This window comes from Scyliorhinus canicula, chromosome 5 (genome assembly GCF_902713615.1).
Source record: "Scyliorhinus canicula chromosome 5, sScyCan1.1, whole genome shotgun sequence".
In the NCBI taxonomy this organism is placed as follows: Eukaryota; Metazoa; Chordata; class Chondrichthyes; order Carcharhiniformes; family Scyliorhinidae; genus Scyliorhinus; species Scyliorhinus canicula.
The window spans coordinates 8,085,046-8,103,321 of record NC_052150.1 but is presented as its reverse complement, the minus strand read 5'-3'; the positions used below and the strand labels follow the sequence as shown (position 1 = coordinate 8,103,321).

The 18,276-nt window shown below is 47.8% G+C and overlaps 1 protein-coding gene across 2 annotated transcripts in view; it reads left to right on the top strand.

The window, feature by feature from the left end:
* Window positions 1-18,276, top strand: part of drosha (drosha ribonuclease III) — a 199,790-nt gene that overhangs the window by 55,891 nt on the left and 125,623 nt on the right. For both annotated transcript variants that reach the window (XR_005460598.1, XM_038796522.1), the window contains one exon: window positions 6,273-6,397. Coding sequence is in view for 1 of the 2 variants with exons in the window: in XM_038796522.1 (XP_038652450.1) it covers window positions 6,273-6,397 (125 nt within the window). In the remaining variant the exon portion in view is untranslated. The remainder of the gene's footprint in view (window positions 1-6,272; window positions 6,398-18,276) is intronic.

Sequence of the window (18,276 nt, the reverse complement as noted above, 5' to 3'; positions counted from 1 at the left end):
GAGAATGTGCAAACTCCACACAGACAGTGACACGGGGCTGGGATCGAACCTGGGTCCTCTCCGTCGTGAATTGGCTCCTGAATTAGCCTAATTGACAAGCCATCCCAACCGGTTTCTCACATTGGCCCTTTTCCCGCCTCCGACTTATTTGACGGGGGTTTCCCATTGCTGGAAGTCTGATGCCTGGCCTTTCCCATGGTTCCATGGGCTCATCCACCATGTTTTTCACCAAGACAGAGTTTTCTAAGTACTACGTACTTGTATGGCGCCCATAGCATTGTAGAATATCCTAAAGTGTTTCACAGGAGTTTTATAAAACAAAATATGACATTGAGCCACATAAGGTGATATCAGGCGAAGTGGTTTGAAGAAGTGGTAGGTCTTAAGGTGCCTAGAGGGAGCGGGGAGGGAGCAGGAGTGGGAAGGGAGAGGGAGCGGGGAGGGAGAGGGAGGGAGGGAGCTAGCGGGAGATATAAATAGGTTTAGGGAGGGGGCTCCAGAGCCTAGGATCTCAGCAGCTGACAGCAAGGCCTCCAATGGCTGAAGCCGTTAAAATTGGGAAAGCGGAAGATTGCTGAATTGGAGAAACACGGGGAGATCCAATCAACATCTTTGTTGCTTTAACTTCTGCTGTGTTTCTAACAAAACGAGTGCAAGATAATGAAGCAACTGTTTATGATCGGATGTTCGAAATTCTTTCTAATATTCACTACAATTTAGATATTCATGACCTTCAAGTCTGAATAATTGTTCACAATAGATATGCAAAGATTGAACAGCTTCTTGGTGCTTTAGTAAGAAGGAATTTTGAAATTCCATTACCATTCTTCTTCCATTACTATTGACAGGTTATGTGTAGCAATATGTGTACATATTCAAAGCCCATTAACTGCTACATCTCTGTGTAGCCTGAATATAGAATGAAGACAGCCAAAGTATAATTGTGCAACAAAAGATCATAAACATGGAACTTGTAAAAATATATTTGAGTTCCATTCTGTATCTACCGGGGGTTGCTTGTTATGGTAACATCTGATGTTTCAGATTGTTTTAATCAATTTCAAAGCTCTCATGGTATCACTTTTCCCATCTCCAGAGCTCTCGGTTTTTCTTACTTCTTGCACCTCTTCGCTCTCCCTCCTCTCTCCATCATTGGTTAGTCACCCAGGCCTGGGGCTCTGTACTCCCCTCCCCCAATCTATCCCTCTTCAAGATATTCCCTAAGTTCCTCCTTGTTGACCAAGGTTTTTGGTGTCCCCACAATCAGTGAGATTAAACAACAACACCTCCTCCACAATAGTCCTCAATATCGGTGCCCCGCCTGGCTGCGTACTTAGCCCCCTACTCTACTCCCTGTACACACACGACTGCATGGCAACATTTGGTTCCAACTCCACCTACAAGTTTGCTGACATTGCGACCATAGTGGGCCGGATCTCGAATAACGACCAGTCAGAATACAGGAGGGAGATAGAGAACCTAGTGGAGTGGTGTAACGACAACAATCTCTCCCTCAATGCCAGCAAAACTAAAGAGCTGGTCATTGACTTCAGGAAGCAAAGTACTGAACACACCCCTGTCAGCATCAACGGGGCCGAGGTGGAGATGGTTAGCAGTTTCAAATTCTTAGGGGTGCACATCACCAAAAATCTGTCCTGGTCCACCCATGTAGACGCTACCACCAAGAAAGCACAACAGCGCCCATACTTCCTCATGAAATTAAGGAAATTCAGCGTGTCCACATTACTCTTCCCAACTTTTACAGATGCACTATAGAGAGCATCCTGTCGGGCTGCATCACAGCCTGGTATGGCAACTGCTCAGCCCAAGACCGCAAGAAACTTCAGAGAGTCGTGAATACCGCCCAGTCCATCACACAAACCTGCCTCCCATCCATTGACTCCATCTACACCTCCCGCTGCCTGGGGAAAGCGGGCAGCATAATCAAAGACCCCTCCCACCAGGCTTGCTCACTCTTCCAACTTCTTCCATCGGGGAGGAGATACAAAAGTCTGAGAACACGCACAAACAGACTCAATAAAAACTTCTTCCCTGCTGTTACCAGACTCCTAAATGACCCTCTTATGGACTGACCTCATTAATACTACCTGTATGCTTCACCCGATGCCGGTGTTATATAGTTACATTGTATACCTTGTGTTGCCCTATTATGCATTTAAAATTTTTTTATTTTCTTCCCATGTACTTAATGATCCGTTGAGCTGCTCGCAGAAAAATACTTTTCATTGTACCTTGGTACACGTGGCAATAAACAAATCCAATCCAGTATCTCCTTTCATGGTTAGGCAGACATTTGTGATTCCATCAGTGGGGAGCACATGGGGATATTTCTTTACGTTAGAGGCAGTGTATAATTTTTGTTGGCGGCTGGGCCAAAAGCAAATTGAAACTAACGTGACTTAAAAACTGACCAAAGCGCCGCAGGTCGGCTCGGGGACAGGACACAGCTGGAATTAAGGTGGCATTATGGAGCTGGCAAGCATGTTGAGTGCTAACCTGAAAGTCTTGCCAACCATTGTCCGTGGAAGGCGATAAGAGCAGGAGAGATTCCTGGCCAACCATCCGATGGAAAGAAAGATGGAGCCTTGAACATTATTACCCGTAGCTCCAGAATGCAACGGGCACGTTGCCTGTAGGATCTCTTATGTATCTTCAAAATAAGAGTCAACAGTCCGGTTGATTGGAGGTGTCCAAAAGTACAAATTTATTGCTAAATATTCACTTTAGCACACTTGCATAGAACTGAATCAAAACTTAGATCAAATAATACATAAGCTGGTCAGAAGATAGCGAAAAGCGTTGACCATGAAAGTATAAGTAATAGATGATTCAGGAAGGTAGGAATCAAGAACGAAACCTCACCCATGAGGTCATACTTTTAAGGCAATTCATATCTATGGTCTAACCCCTTATTTGCTCTCATTGGTTCTAATTCTCAGCTGAGGCTTTCTGATTTATTCAAACAACTGTCCATCACTTAGAACATAATTTGTTATCCAAGCATAATTAAAATTCACTAATGTCCGTCAAATTAGTTAAATGTCAACGTGCATCCGCCACGTATGCCATTCCAACAAAGATAAGGGGCTTGCATTAACCTTGCAGTCGATACATTTTAAGCATTACAATGGGCTTTTGTGCAACTTTTCATGAAGCAATGTTTTGAATTTCTACAGACATGGCACAAAAGTTTGATAGTTTATTCTTTATCTAAAGCAATGACTGTATTCTCACACTCAAAAGACATTTTGAATTATTTCACTCTTAGCTATGCATTCAATTAGCCCCTAAAACCAGGAATAAATCAATAACCTATCATTGCCACCGCAACCCGGACTCTTGAGTGATCTGTAACACACCAGCACAAAGACGGAAGGTTTACTAAAGCTGCGAGGTACATGAGAGTGAGAGGAATCAAAGGATAGATTGATAGGGTGAGATGTGGAACTCGAACAGACGCGGAGATCAGCTGGGCCGAATTTTTTTGTTTCTGTGTTGTAAAATTCTTCATAATTTGACAAACCCAATATAATGCGTTAAGAAGCTAATTCAATTAGAAGACAGGAACGCAGGTGGGAGACCTCATTGAAGCAGCAACAAGGAACAGAGAGCCAATATTAGAGCAGAGCTGGAACACAGCAAATCTTTGAACATTATGACTTGAAAATATTCCAATGAAGTATCTAGTTTTTATAGCTCAAAAGTGTGACAGCGCTGCATAATGTGGACAGTTTAATTTTGGCTTTTGTTTGCGGTATCTGGTGGCAAGATGCAAACAATTAAGGTCTTGGGAGCAAATACTAGACCTGCTGCAGCTTGTGGAGACTGTCAGATGTTGCAGCCAAAATGCTTTACTCTTAAGAATCTCTTAGCCAGGTGTTCTGCTCTTGACCTGCAGCCAGGCAACCCACATAGGCAGGTGAGCTGCAAGATGTCCCTCGCCTTGCTCATTTTGCAGTGGTAGTGCCTTTGAGGTGGCTAATCTACACTACACATCCAATATTCCAGTTGTTGGAAAGAATCAGTGCATGTACACTACTACCTAAGCAACGCTTCCCCTTGTTTTAGCTTCAATCGTCTCAGACCAGAAAGGCTGCAGTTGCATTAGGGAGTAGTTCAGAGAAGGTTCACTCGACTGATACCTGGGATGAAGGCTGGACAGACTGGCTCTGTATCCATTGGCGTCTAGAAGATTGAGAGATAATCTTACTGAGGAGAGGTGACAGGGTGGGCGCTGAAAAGATGTTGCTCCACAGCGCCAGGGTCCCAGGTTCGATTCCCGACTTGGGTCGCTGCCTGTGCGGAGTCTGCACGCTCTCCCCTTGTCTGCGTGGGTTTCCTCCGGGTGCTCCGGTTTCCTCCCACAAATCGCAAAAGAATTAGATGAATTGGACATTCTGAATTATTCCTCAGTGTACCCAAACAGGAGCCGGAGTGTGGCGACTAGGGGCTTTTCACAGTAACTTCATTGCCCTGTTAATATAAGCCTACTTGTGACAATGAAGATTATTATTATAATAAAGATCTTTCCCCTTGTGGGAGAGACTGGAATAGGGGACACAGTTTAAAATTAAGGGGTCTCTCATTTGAGATGGATTTTGTTTTTCTGTGGGGTCTTTGGAACTCTCTCAGAGAGTGGTGGAGGCTGGGTCATTGAATATTTTTAAGGCAGAAGTAGATAGATTCTTCACAAACAATGGAGAGGGTGGGGTGGGGGTGCGGGGGTGGGGGGGGGGGGGTAATTGAGGCCACAAACCGATCAGCCATGACGTTACAGAATGGCAGAGCAGACTTGAGGGGCCGAATGGCCTCCTTCTCCTAATTCATAAGTTCTTGTGTAAGAGGCTGATAAACTGGCTCATGGCACTTGCCAGTGGTGTTTCTAAATTAAAAGCAAGTCTGAAATCTACTGGACATTAAAGGTCACAAATCTTTCGAGCTCTAAAGCTCATTAGAAACACAATTAATTCTGCACACATTCCGAGTGGGGAATTCAGCAGAAACCTTTTAAATCAGCGAATGGTTAGAATGTGGAGCTCGCTACCACAAGGAGTAGTTAACAGTTTTGAGGCGTTAAAGGGGAAGCCAGCAGATCAGTTAAGAGGAATGGATTAGAAGGATATATCGATGGGACTAGGTAAAGATGGCTGGGGGGGGGGGGGCCTGGCTCAGACCACCATTGCTGTGGTTTAAACGCACCCCTTTGCTGCTACCTACAGGCTCCTGGCTGCTCACACTGCTCACTGTGTCCCTCTGGTCATCTGGGCGCCCACCCCACGCCGCCCCTCTGGGCACCCTCCTACCACAGCTGTATCATCAAGGGGATGGGTGTGGCCAAGCTCAATTAGGGGCCCACCAGGTGTTGGCATTCAGACGTGCTGTCCCACTGCAGAGGAAGCGGGGGATCAGCAGAGCTCACCCCAACTGGAGGACACCTGCACCGTGACCTTTGGAACCCTCCCTGGTTCTCTGCCCCTCTCAGGGCAGAGGCCTCACCAGTGACCCCCCCCCCCCCCCCCCCCCCACCCTCCGGACCACCAGCTGTCTCCTCCTGGTGAGACTGGCAGCGCTGACTGCCTCTGCCACCACCCCCCAGGTGCTGTTCAGGACGGCAGGCCTGAGTCTGCGGCCCCCGCTGGGGAAGAGGGTGCCCCTCCTATCGTCACTGGCATGGAGCTGTGGGTCCACTTCGGACTCCCGACCCCGGGGGCAGGTCTTCACTGAACCATCTCGGTGAGTGGAGCGTTTAAAACCATCTCCAGCTGCCAGGCTGTTCAGCGCCAACTCCAGCCCCAGGAGTTACACCGCCCGCTGGGCCCGGAATTCACACCGGCAGAATGCCGGCCCATTTAGAATGTTCTGTCTCACTTATCGAAGAGCGTTCCCAACGGGAATGCGACCCACACGCAATTCAGCCGCGGCATCGACACCTCGTCTACCAAACAGAGAATCTTGCCCGTTGTGTTTGTGGAAAAAGCAAAGCCTGGAATCAGTGGTTTTAGAAGTTTTTTTTTTAACCTGGTTTGCGTTTTGATTAATTTTATGGCACTTTGCTTCCATAAAATTCAAGCGTATTTTCTTTTGACAGGTAGATGGACAAAACAGATATGTGATTATTAAATATTTATGTCTTATTTGTTCAATTATCGAAAAGGCCATTTGAATTCACCATAAAGATCAATCAACCTTGATATTTGCATAAGTGTGTTTGGATGACTGTATCATTCTGAAACTTTTTGATTTCCGTGCAGAAGCCCAGTTCTGTTCGTATCGATCAGTTGGACCGGGAGCAGTTTAACCCGGAGGTCATCACCTTTCCAATTATCGTTCACTTTGGCATACGTCCCGCTCAGCTCAGCTACGCTGGCGATCCACAGTAAGTTGACCTCTCACCTCTCCGCACCCCCTCAGCACACCGATGCAAGATATCGCAAGCGCGGGAAATGGGTACCTACCATATGTTGCTTTATTTATTGCGAATGGAATCCGAGTACTAAAGCCAGGAGGTCATGCTGACTTGACATAAAACACCAGTTCGCCTCCAACTGGAGCATTGTGGCCAATTCTGGGCCCACTCCAGGAACGGTGGGGAGGCTTCCGAGAGGGTACGGAAGAGATTTGCCAAAATGTTTTCTGGGATGAGGGGTTACTCCGAGAGACCGGGAAAGCCGGGATTCAATTCTAGCTCTTAAAGAGAAAAGAATAAATACTTGAAGAAGATAAAGAAATTGCGGGGAGATAGGGGGAAAGAGGGAGTGGGACTAACTGGATTGCTCTTCGGAAAAGCCATCGCTGACTCACTGGGCAGAACAATCTCCTTCTGTGTTGTATTGTTCTGTGATACGTTTCCAGGGATGAGAAACTTCATTGATGAGATCGATGGGTGCGGTTGGGACTGTTCCCCCTGGAGAGAAGGCAAGAGGAGTTTGGATAGAAATGTTCAAATTCATGAGGGGACCGGACAGAGTAGACAGGGAGAAACTGTTCCTGCTCGGAGAAGGGTCAAGAATGAGAGGAAGCTGATTTTAATCACTTGCAAAGGAAGCACATGTGATGTGAGAAAAAGCTTTTTCACACTGCGAGTGGTTCGGTCTGGAATACACCGTCTGGAAGTGTGGCGGAGGCAGGTTCAATTGAGGCATTCAAGAGGGTGTGAGATGATTATTTGAATGGAAACAATGCGCAGTGTTACGGGGAAATGGCAGGGGAAAGCCATGATACTCGGTTGGAGGGCCAGACAAGATGGGCCAAATGGACTCCTTCTGCACCGTAAAGATTCTGTCATGATTTCAACACCTCAAATTATCACCACTTGGCTCTCAAAGGGGAGAGCAGTCTATGGTCCAGAAGCCCAGACTAATACTCGGGGTTCCTAGGTTCAAATCCCACCACAGCAGCTGGTGGAATTAACAAATCGATGAATGAATCTGGAATTGAAAGCCAGCCTCGGTAATAGTGACCATGAAAACTATCTTTGATTGTTGCAAAAACACATTTGCTTCACTAATTTCCCTTTGGGAGAGAAATCTGCCGTCCTTCATGTGATCTCCAGACCCACAGAAATGTGGTTCACCCTTAACAACTCTCTGAAACAGCCCAGCAAGTTACTCAGTTCAGGGTCCTTAGGGATGGGTAACAACTGCTGGCATTGTCTGCGATGCTCACGACCCATGGAAGAGATTGCCCCTTCAAATACCCATGTAGGACTGCCACACGCAGAAATCTGTCCACACGACGGCTGGGATTATTTTTCCCCCGGGCGCAAGTCATGGTGGGGGCAAGAAGCAAGGGTGTTTTCCACCACCACCCCCCCCCCCCCCCCCCACCCCCCCCCCCCCCCCCACCCCCCCCGGGTCCAGTGGGAAATCACGCACTCTTTGTCTTTGAGGCTGCTCGTCAGAAGGTCAAGAAGCAGACTTGAGACTTTGCAAGTCTGCACTGGTTCCACAAGCCAGAGGCCCAGATCACATGTCTCCCAGCTTGCCACAGGCAAAAAGGCGAGAATGCCTCATCCTGTGCTCCCTGAGATTGTTAAACGTCTCAACCATTAGAATGGCAGGGGAGGCGCTGGGGTCCTTTTGTCTTAGCAACCGACCAGAATCCCGTCGGACAGCTGAGTTAACAAATGCAGATGGCCTTTGAATTTAATATACGCAGTTCACAGGGGGGTCATTAGTGGCTCTTCAGGAATAACGAGGTGGGAGTTTCCCTGATACTGCCCCAGAGCTTCTTTTATTGGTGGTGGGGGAGGGGGGGAACGGGACTGCAATAGGTTCAGCCATATTAGCTTTTTGTCCCGTTTGAAATCTTTAGAGATAGCGACGTACACACATCTCTATATATTTTCTAAGAAATATTTATAGTTGCTTGTGTTTTCATGAGCTCTTGCGCGAGTTGTCCTCAGTTTTTATATTAATGCCTCGAGAATTATGGGGAGGTATCTACGGATGTGATAATTCTGACATTTTGCTTTTGCTCAGAAAAGGCAAAATTCAAACTGGTGAAAGAGAAGTTTAGCTCCGGTGCCCGAAAATGCTTCCGTTAAAAAGAAGTCGACTCTTTTTCTGAGTCTTCGAAAGGACAGAGCGGAGAGTTACCAGGTTGGGGGGGGGGGGGGGGGGGGGGGGGGGGGCTTCGAAAGGACAGAGCGGAGAGTTACCAGGTTGGGGGGGGGGGGCTTCGAAAGGACAGAGCGGAGAGTTACCAGGGTTTGGGGGGGGGGGGGGGGAAGCAAGAGTTGGAAAAGTTCAGACTGTCGTCTTTGAAAATAGATGGTGAAGAGCTGATCTTGTCGGGTGTTGAGAGAGAAAAACGATTCCTTCCGTGGAATGGATCAATAACCAGATTCGTTAATTTCAAATCGTTGGCAAAAGATATGGGATGGTGGTTGTTGGGAGGTGGGGGCGAGAGGGGGGGGGGGGGGGGGGGGGGGGATGGATGAAGAGAAATGCTTTCATATAGTTATCAGCATCTTGAATGCTCGACCAGAAGAGTTGGCGGGAGCTGATTCCATGAAGAATTTTAAAAGGAAGCTAGAGAGGGGTGTGAGGATGTGGAACCGACAATAAACTGGAGTGTGGGACTGAGTACGACTGCTCTTTGAAAGAGGCAGATCGGATTGAATGGCCTGCTTCTGCGCTGTAATATTATTTTGATTCTAAGACACAAGTCTTCAAGGAATAGCAGTGTAGGCGAAGTGCCTGAAAGATGGGGCAGTAGAATATTTGAGGATGGAGCAATTAAGATGGGCAGAATGGCCATCTTCACCATTGATTGTCTCATGAATTGGGTTTCCGTGTGAGAATCTTTAATTAACCAGAGAATCTTTCAGCACTGGCGAAGATCACACAGCCGACAGTACCGTTCTAATTCTCTGAAAGAACTGCCCACCTCTGACTTTCACTTGGAAAAGTGACTTGCACTTGTCGTGCTGTGGAGCATTGCGCTGTACAGATGCGAGAGCTGGACTCTTGTCGGGCTGTTGGGAAACTGCTGCAAAGTGGCACTGGCCAGCAGGCCTCGGAAGCAGCAGGTTAGAGAGAAGAACCAATGGATTTGTCCGCAGGAAATTCAGAATCCCTGCACTTCGTGGACCCTCGGCTGAAGTTGAGAAAATACCAGCGCTGGAAAATTAGGGGTGAGAGTCCGGTGTTTGGAAATGATAGCAGCTGAATCATCCGGAAAGAATTGACCGGACTGGAGGACTGCATGGGTGGACAACATCGGCACACAGAATTCTCAGTGAACGCAGTAAGGTGCCGACATGGTCCAATGCAGATTAAGGATGGATCTGCATCGTCCCCTCCTTTCCCCACCTATCCATTATTGTGTTTTGCTAAAAATGTGCACCCTTACCCTCAAACGTCACTTCGCACTGTCACAATTATCCATCACACTTCTTATTACGAACATTTAACATCAAAATGGGATGGTTCATCCTTCCCCAACAAATTAACAGAGGCCCAACTCGCTACGTGAAGTTCTTGAGGGGGAGCTCCTGACTGTCAGCAGTAACGTCAGTGGTGAATCCTCAGACATCAAGATAAATACCACTGAAGATACATTATTCCCTACCTCTCCTTCCGGAATATCTCCCTCTGTAGCTTGGATTGAAATCTTGCCTGATAACACTTTGCTAAAGCACCTTGGGACATTTTGTTACAGTAAAGGTGTTGGTGCTGCGGGGAAACTGGAAGAAACCTTGGGGAAATGCACCCTCTTTACTCTGGTGCAATATTCCTGTCCATCTAAATCGGGGCATCCTCCCAGCTACATTTTACTACACAACTGGTGCATTTTGCATTTATTTACCTTTGATTTGAGATTTTTTGCCAAATTTCTGCAATGGTGTGAAAACGTTCTAGAATCACAGAATCTAGAATGGTCACCACACTGAATCTAGAATGGTTACAGCACAGTATTCAGAATGATTACAGCACAGAATCTAGAATGCTTACAGCACGGTATTCAGAATGATTACAGCACAGAATCTAGAATGGTTACACCACGGTATTCAGAATGATTACAGCATGGAGTCTAGAATGGTTACAGCATGGAATCTAGAATGGTTACAGCATGGAATCTAGAATGCTTACAGCATGGAATCTAGAATGGTTACAGCATGGAATCTAGAATGCTTACAGCACGGTATTCAGAATGATTACAGCACGGAATCTAGAATACTTACAGCATGGAATCTAGAATGGTTACAGCATGGAATCTAGAATGCTTACAGCATGGAATCTAGAATGGTTACAGCATGGAATCTAGAATGCTTACAGCATGGAATCTAGAATGGTTACAGCACAGAATCTAGGATGGTTACAGCACGGAATCTAGAATGCTTACAGCACGGTATTCAGAATGATTACAGCACGGAATCTAGAATGGTTAAAGCACGGAATCTAGGATGGTTAAAGCACGGAATCTAGAATGGTTAAAGCACGGAATCTAGGATGGTTACAGCACGGAATCTAGAATGGTCACAGCACGGAATCTAGAATGGTTACAGCACGGAATCTAGAATGGTCACAGCACGGAATCTAGAATGGTTAAAGCACGGAATCTAGAATGGTTAAAGCACGGAATCTAGGATGGTTACAGCACGGAATCTAGAATGGTTACAGCACGGAATCTAGAATGGTTAAAGCACGGAATCTAGAATGGTCACAGCACAGAATCTAGAATGGTTACAGCACGGAATCTAGAATGGTTACAGCACGGAATCTAGAATGGTCACAGCACGGAATCTAGAATGGTCACAGCACGGAATCTAGAATGGTCACAGCACAGAGTCTAGAATGGTCACAGCACGGAATCTAGAATGGTTACAGCACAGAAGGAGGCTATTCAGCCCGTTGTGTGTGCACTGACCCTCTGCAGGAGTAGTGGGCTAGTCCCACTACACTGCGTAGCCCTGTAAATGGGTTTCCGCTTTGGGTTGTATTTTATCTAATTCTCTTCTTGACAGCCCCAATTACATCTGCCTCCACCACGCTCTTGGCCAGTGTGTGTTCCGGATCCCAAACACTTGCTGCGCGAAACATTTTTCCTCGTGTTGCCTCTGGTTCTTTTGCCAACCGTACCAAATCCGTATTCTCTGCTTCCCGACCCTTCCACCAATGCGAAGAATTTCTCTCTATCTGGTCTGCCTTTCATTATGTCGCTCTATAGTCCCTCATGACCTCTGAGGGAGAGAGCTCACCGGCGGTGATTTCATCTGAGGATCACCACATCAGGTGAGGGGCAAGGGTGAGAAGGCGAGGCCTTCATGAATAACCTCAGCCGGCGGAGCAGCATGGTGGCGCAGTGGTTAGCACTGCTTCCTCACAGCACTGAGAACCCTGGTTCGATCTCTGCCCCGGGTCACTGTCCATGTGGAGTTTGTACGTTCTCCCCACGTCTGCATGGGTTTCACCCCCACATCCCAAAGATGTGCAGGATGGGTGGATTGGCCACACTAAATTGCCCCTCAACCGGGAAAAAAAAATAATTGGGTACCCTAAATTTATTTTTTTAATTAATAACCTCAGCCGGTACAGGAATTGAACCCATGCAGCTGGCCTCGCTCTGCATCACAAACCAGCCATCCAGCCCACGGAGCTGATGATTTCTCCCGTTAAGCCTCCTGTTGACCTCTGCTTCTCCAAGGGAAACAGCCCGAGCTCCTCCAATCCATCCTGGTCAGCGAAGACCCTCAACCCCGGAACCATCCTCGCCAAACCCCCGGTGTTCGTCTGCGTCCAGAAAGGAGCCGAATATGCTCTTCTGTCCCGATTTTCAATTTGCTTCATCTTTAAAATGACTGCCACGCCGCTTTGTCCTGTGGTCGTTATTACCCAAAGTATTGTGTGCGACAAATAACCGTGAGTAGACAAATAGCCAATTAACCTCTCCTCCTTTCTGCCTTTAGACATGGAAGGTTCCCAAAACACATTTTACCTCGAGCATTTCCTCACTATCTTTCCTAATTGGACCTGTCGCAATTCTCCACGCTGAGTTGTTAAACATCCCGTGCAGTTCCTCATACAGATGTGCATGCCACGGTGCCAGCTGTTCTGTGTAGTAACATGCCAGGCCACAGCTTTCCACCCACTCTAGAGAATGGAACAACCAAACGTTCCTATTATTATATTAAAAGAAGTGAAAGTAATGGAACAAGTCAAGCAGCTGTACGATTCAATGTTTAATTTTTGGATGATTTTGAAGGAATCCCGAACCTCTTTTTTTTTTTCACTCTCACTTGCTGCCCAGCCCGAGTTGCCCTTCAGGAGGTGGCTGTGAGCCGCCATCTTGGACCCGCTGCAGTGCATGGGGTGTAGGTACACCCACCGTGCTGTCGGGGAGGGAGTTCCAGGATTTTGACCCAGTGACAGTGAAGGAAAAGCCGATTATATTTCCAGCTCGGGATGGTGAGTGACTCGGAGTGGAGTAACCTCGGTGGTGGCGTTCTTGGGCATCTGCTGCCCTTCTGCTTCTCGGGGGCAGAGGTTTGAAAGGCACTGTTGCAAGAGCCACTATTTTGCCAGTGGTGGAGGGAGTGAATAGAATATATATGTGCGATATATATTGCGTGTACATAATTTAAAATCTCATTAACCACATCAGCCAGCAGAACAAAAACTGCAAATCTTTACAAGTCGTGATTCATAGTTGCTAAGTTTCTGCGTGTCCTAAATAACAGCTGGGAGGTGAGTTTATGGACAGACAAAAAGGGACGCCACGTATATTAATGTGCATTTGGAGTATTCCAGAAGAACATGGAAGCTTTGGCGAGAGTGCAAAGAAGTTTCACCAGGATGTTCCCTGGTCTCGAGGATGTTGGCCATGAGGAGAGTTTGGATAAACTAGGATTGTTTTCACTGGAACGACGGAGGCTGAGGGGAGACCCGATAGAGGTCGACACAATTCTGAGAGGCACAGACAGGGTGGATAGTCGAGAGGCTTTTTCCCAGGGTGGAAGTGTCAATTACATAGAGGGCACAGGTTCAAGGTGAGAGGGGGAAAGTTTAAGGGAGATGTGCAGGGGTAAGCTTTTCACACACAGAGTGGTGAGTGCCTGGAACGCGCTGCCAGAGGATGTGGTGGAAGCAGCACATTAGCAACATTTAAGAGGCATCTGGATGGGTCCATGAATAGGGAGGAAATAGAGGGATATGGACTGAGTAAAGGCAGAAGGTTTTGTTTTTAGTTAGGGCAGCATGATCAGCACAGGCTTGGAGGGCCGGAGAGTGGCAGCCTTTCTTTGTAATCTACTTTCAAAAGAACCTGCATTCAATTGCGCCAGCCTGCAGTTCCTGGTGTCACCCCCATGGTGGCAGTAGCGTCAAAGAAAATATTTTAATATTGAGTGAATGGCGATGAGTTCCATACAGTAACTCAGCATTAAGCTTATGTGACAGAGCGCTGCTTCATTAGAGGAATTTACGAGACCTTATGAAGTCCCTCCCTCAAACTCCTCTTTTCCCAATCCTGCCCCCCCCCCCCCCCCCCCCGGATAATTTTCTCGAACACTACTCTACTCCCCTTCACCAGGCATTCAGCATGAATAATGTTGTTCACATCTTTCCCATTACGAACAAGTAGTTTGTTCCAATCCAATTTTTTGCCCTGTTTAACAGTCGGTGCTACCGAATGAATCAATTCCATTCCCATCTGAGTTTTGATGAAGCCAGCTAAATGCCCCGGCTCGGTATGGATCATGCTGCGCTGCTTTATCACGTTTAATGAAAGTCGGGACATTTGTGGGAAGCAGAAAGCTCTTCGTCTGAAAGCTGTGTGCCATTTACCATGACTCGCGTTACAACAAATTGTGTGCGTATATAAATAGCGGTATTAACATAGCGAAATGTCGGGGGCGTTATACAGCAAAGTCCCTCACCAGGGCACACAATGTTATTTGGACAGGTGACCAACGAGCTTAGTTGAAGGAGCGACTTAAAAAGGAGAGAGAGTTGGGAAAGATTTAGGGGGTGAGTTTCAGAGTTACGTTTTGGCCCAAACAACTGAAGTGGGGGTTGGGGGGCTGGGGGGGGGGGGGGGGGGGCGGGGGGGGCGGGGAAGAGGAGATGAGATGGGGGAGGGGGGGAGGAGATGAGATGAGGGGGGGGATTAAAATTTGGGTTGCTCAAGGGGTCCAAATCCAAGAAGAGCAGAGATCTCAAAAGGGGGTTACGGGACTGGAGGAGACGGCAGAGTTTGGAGGGGGTTTGAGGCCCTGGATGGGTTTGAACGGGGCGGCATGGCGACGCAGTGGTCAGCACTGCTGCCTCACGCCGCCGAGGACCCGAGTTCGATCCCAGCCCCTGGTCACTGTCCGTATGGAGTTTGCACATTCTCCCCGTGTTCACGTGGGTTTCGCCCCCACAACCCAAAGATGTGCGGGGTAGGTGGATTGGCCACGCTAAATTGCCCCTTAATTGGGGGAAAGAAATAATTGGGTACACTAAGTTTAAAAAAAAAAGATGGATTGATTTGAAAAGGAGAGTGAGAATTCCAGAATCTAGGCATTACGGCAGTTTGGACTATTTACTGTGTTTCCTCACCCTTGAGGTTTCCGTTGTAAAGATCTTCATTACCCTGATGGGCAACCACCGACTTTTTATACCAACGCCTCGTCAAAGTGTTGGAGTTGTCACTAATACCACATTGATAGTTCAGTTTTTGAGTTTCCAGTCACACTCTGTCAAATTCAGAATCTGTACAGGAGAAAGGATGGAAAGCAAGCAGAACAACGACCGTGTGAAGTCGGCACGAAGATTCAAAAGGGGAAAAAGAAAATCCTGGCTTTTATAAATACGGGTTTGGAGTTGAAAAGCAAGGACATTCTGATAAACCTCCATAAAGCACTGATTCAATCCCAGCTGGAGTGTTGTGCCCATTTCTGGCTGCTGCATTTTTGGAAGGGCGTGAAGGCCATTGGAGAGGCTCCAGAGAAGATACAAAGAAAATGGTTCCACGGACAAGGAACTTTGCGATGACAATACCTTGGGGAAGCTGGGGCCGTTCCTGAAGGAAAGCAGATTTGAAGGAGAGTGTTCAAAGTCCTGAAGGGTGTGGTCAGATGAGACAGAGCGAAGCTGCTCCCATTGGGGGAAGGATCAAGTGCAGGGGGGGGGGGGTGCGGGGGGGCAGTTTGAGGTGATCGACAAAAGAACCAAAGGCGGCACGAAGGAAAGTGTTTGTCCGGCAGTGAGTGGTCCAAGATCTGGAATGCACTGAGTGTACAGTGGAGGAGGATTCGATCCAGGCTTTCAAGAGGGTGCAGGATAATTATCAGAAGAGAAAGAAATTGGCGGGATACAGAGTGGGAGCTGGCATAGATGTGTTATATTCGTGCCAGGCGATGACCATCTCCTACAGGAGAGGATCTAACCATCGCTCCTTTGACATTCAGTGGCATTACCATCGCTGAATCCCCCACTATCAACATCCCTTGCCTGCACTATCTGTCTATCTCCGTCGTGAATATACTTAATAACTGAACTTCCGCAGCTCCTTGACGTAAAGAATTACAAAGACTCTCAACCCTCTCGTGAAGGAATTTCTCTTCATCTCAGTCCTACACAGTTGACCCTTAACCTTGAGATTGTCCACCCACCCCCTCCCACTCAAATTCTAGACTAGGTTTAACAGTGTCTTGGCCATGAATCTGTCAAGCCTGCTCAGAATGCTAAGCACTCAAATGGGATCACCTCCGATGTTTCTGAGCTCCAGAGAGAATCGGCCCGTTCTAATCAATCTTTCCTTGCAGGATAGTACCCTCTTCCCAGGAATCAATCTGGTGAACCTTATTGCACCTCCTCTCCGGCAAGTATATCCTGCCCCAGGCATGGAGATCAAAACTGTACACAGTACTCTCGATGTGTGGTGGAATCTAAAGCCTTCCTCCAGTGAGGTTGGTGGTGCAGGGAGTATTTCAACAGGTCAGAGGGTTGCAGTTGGGGTTCCTGCCGTCTTCCCAGCGCTGCCCTGATTAAATCCCTGGTGGTAAGGCCCATGGATGGGCCTTATCACCCTGCCGCCAATTACGGGACATTGCCTACTCAAATTCCTCATCCTGTCGCTGTTGGTAACACAACAGTGTGTAGAGGCTTTGCAGTGGAGGAGGCCCAAAAGGCTGAGAGCTACTCACCTTCCCGTACTATCAGTCCCCCTCCCCCCACAGCCCCTTTCTCCCCATCATTACCTCCGCTTAGTTTCCCCCCTCCGTTTGACGTCTCTGGTGGGTGTAGTACCGGCGGCAGCCACAGCCGCTCCGATGGCGTGGTTGAGTGCAGAAGGGTTGCTTGCCTCTGATTGGCTGGTAACTCTCGCGGGCGGGACTCTTTCCCCCATACCCACCCACCCAAACCGGGTCCTTGGTCCTGGGGGAAGGTTTGCCACTGGCCCATTAAGTGCCCGAGTGGTGCAAGATGCAGATGACCATTGCCCCCCCCCCCCCCCCCCCCCCAAACAAAAGTGGTGACGTGAGGGCTCCAATCCCGCTGGCTGCCCAGCCGATAACCATGACCGCTGTCATCCCACAGAATTCCACCTATCATCTCACCAGAGCCCTATATAAATGTAGCAAAACTTGCTAATTCTACATTGCAACCCGTTCCCCCCCCCTTCCCAACCCCCTGCATTAAAGACTAAACCTGTGATATATGGACTGAATGGTCTGCCTCTGGGTTCTAAATCCTATGCGCACCGTGGTTAGCACAGTTGCTTCACAGCTCCAGGGTCCCAGGGTCGATTCCTGGCTTGGGGTCACTGTCTGTGCGGAGTCTGCACGTTCCCCCCGTGTCTGCGTGGGTTCCCTCCGGGTGCTCCGGTTTCCTCCCACAGTCCAAAGATGTGCAGGTTAGCTGGATTGGCCGTGCTAAATTTCCCCTTAGTGTCCAAAAGAGGTTAGGTGGGGTTACGGGGATAGGTTAGAAGTGTGAACTTAAATGGGGTACTCTTTCCAAGGGCTGGTGCAGACTCGATGGGCCAAATGGTCTCCTCCTGCACTGTAAATTCTATGCTATGCTACGTGTTCACTCTTATCTGCAGTGGAGTGCTCTATATTTAAAAGTTGGGCTGACTCTTTAGCTTTGGAGGTGGGTTTGGTGAACACGAGGCAATACTGGTGGATCTGGCTGTTGATTTGCTCTCGAGTTGCTACTTGCCTGATGTATACACCGGCCCCAGCACTGAATCAAGATCATGGTAACGCGCCCAAGGAGTGCTCTCTCTAACTACTGCTGCATGCGTCCGACAAAGTCAATTCTCATTAAGTTCCCTGTGGGTTTTCTCTTCCGCGTCCTGCGTTTAGAATTGAATAGGATCTGGAGGAGAAAGCAAACTCCTCAGTCATTAGTGGGGCCGGTGTTACTCTGAGTGTATTGCCGCCGCTGCCACCCTGCTCAATGTCTCTCGGTGGAACCTGCTTAGCAGGTTCACCCACACCACTGTCGTAGGTGAGAAGGACAACCTGAAGCTGGAAGAATTAAGTTAGAGCTTCAGAAATGCCTTGAAACGCTGCTGTGAAAGATTTAACCCCAAATATAATAGCAAGCAAGGGAGGAAATGTTGAAAAGTTATTCCTTGTAGACACAAGTCAAAATAAAATTACTTCGCTCACTGAGGAGGTGAATGCCTGCCTTGCATTTATTAATTATGAATTTGTAACCTTGTTTTAAACTGAGCCCTCTGATCGCTTTGCTGACAGGAAAGTGCACCTGTTTTGAAGTTCCAGGTGCGTGATTTTGTTTTTAAGTAATAGCATCAGTG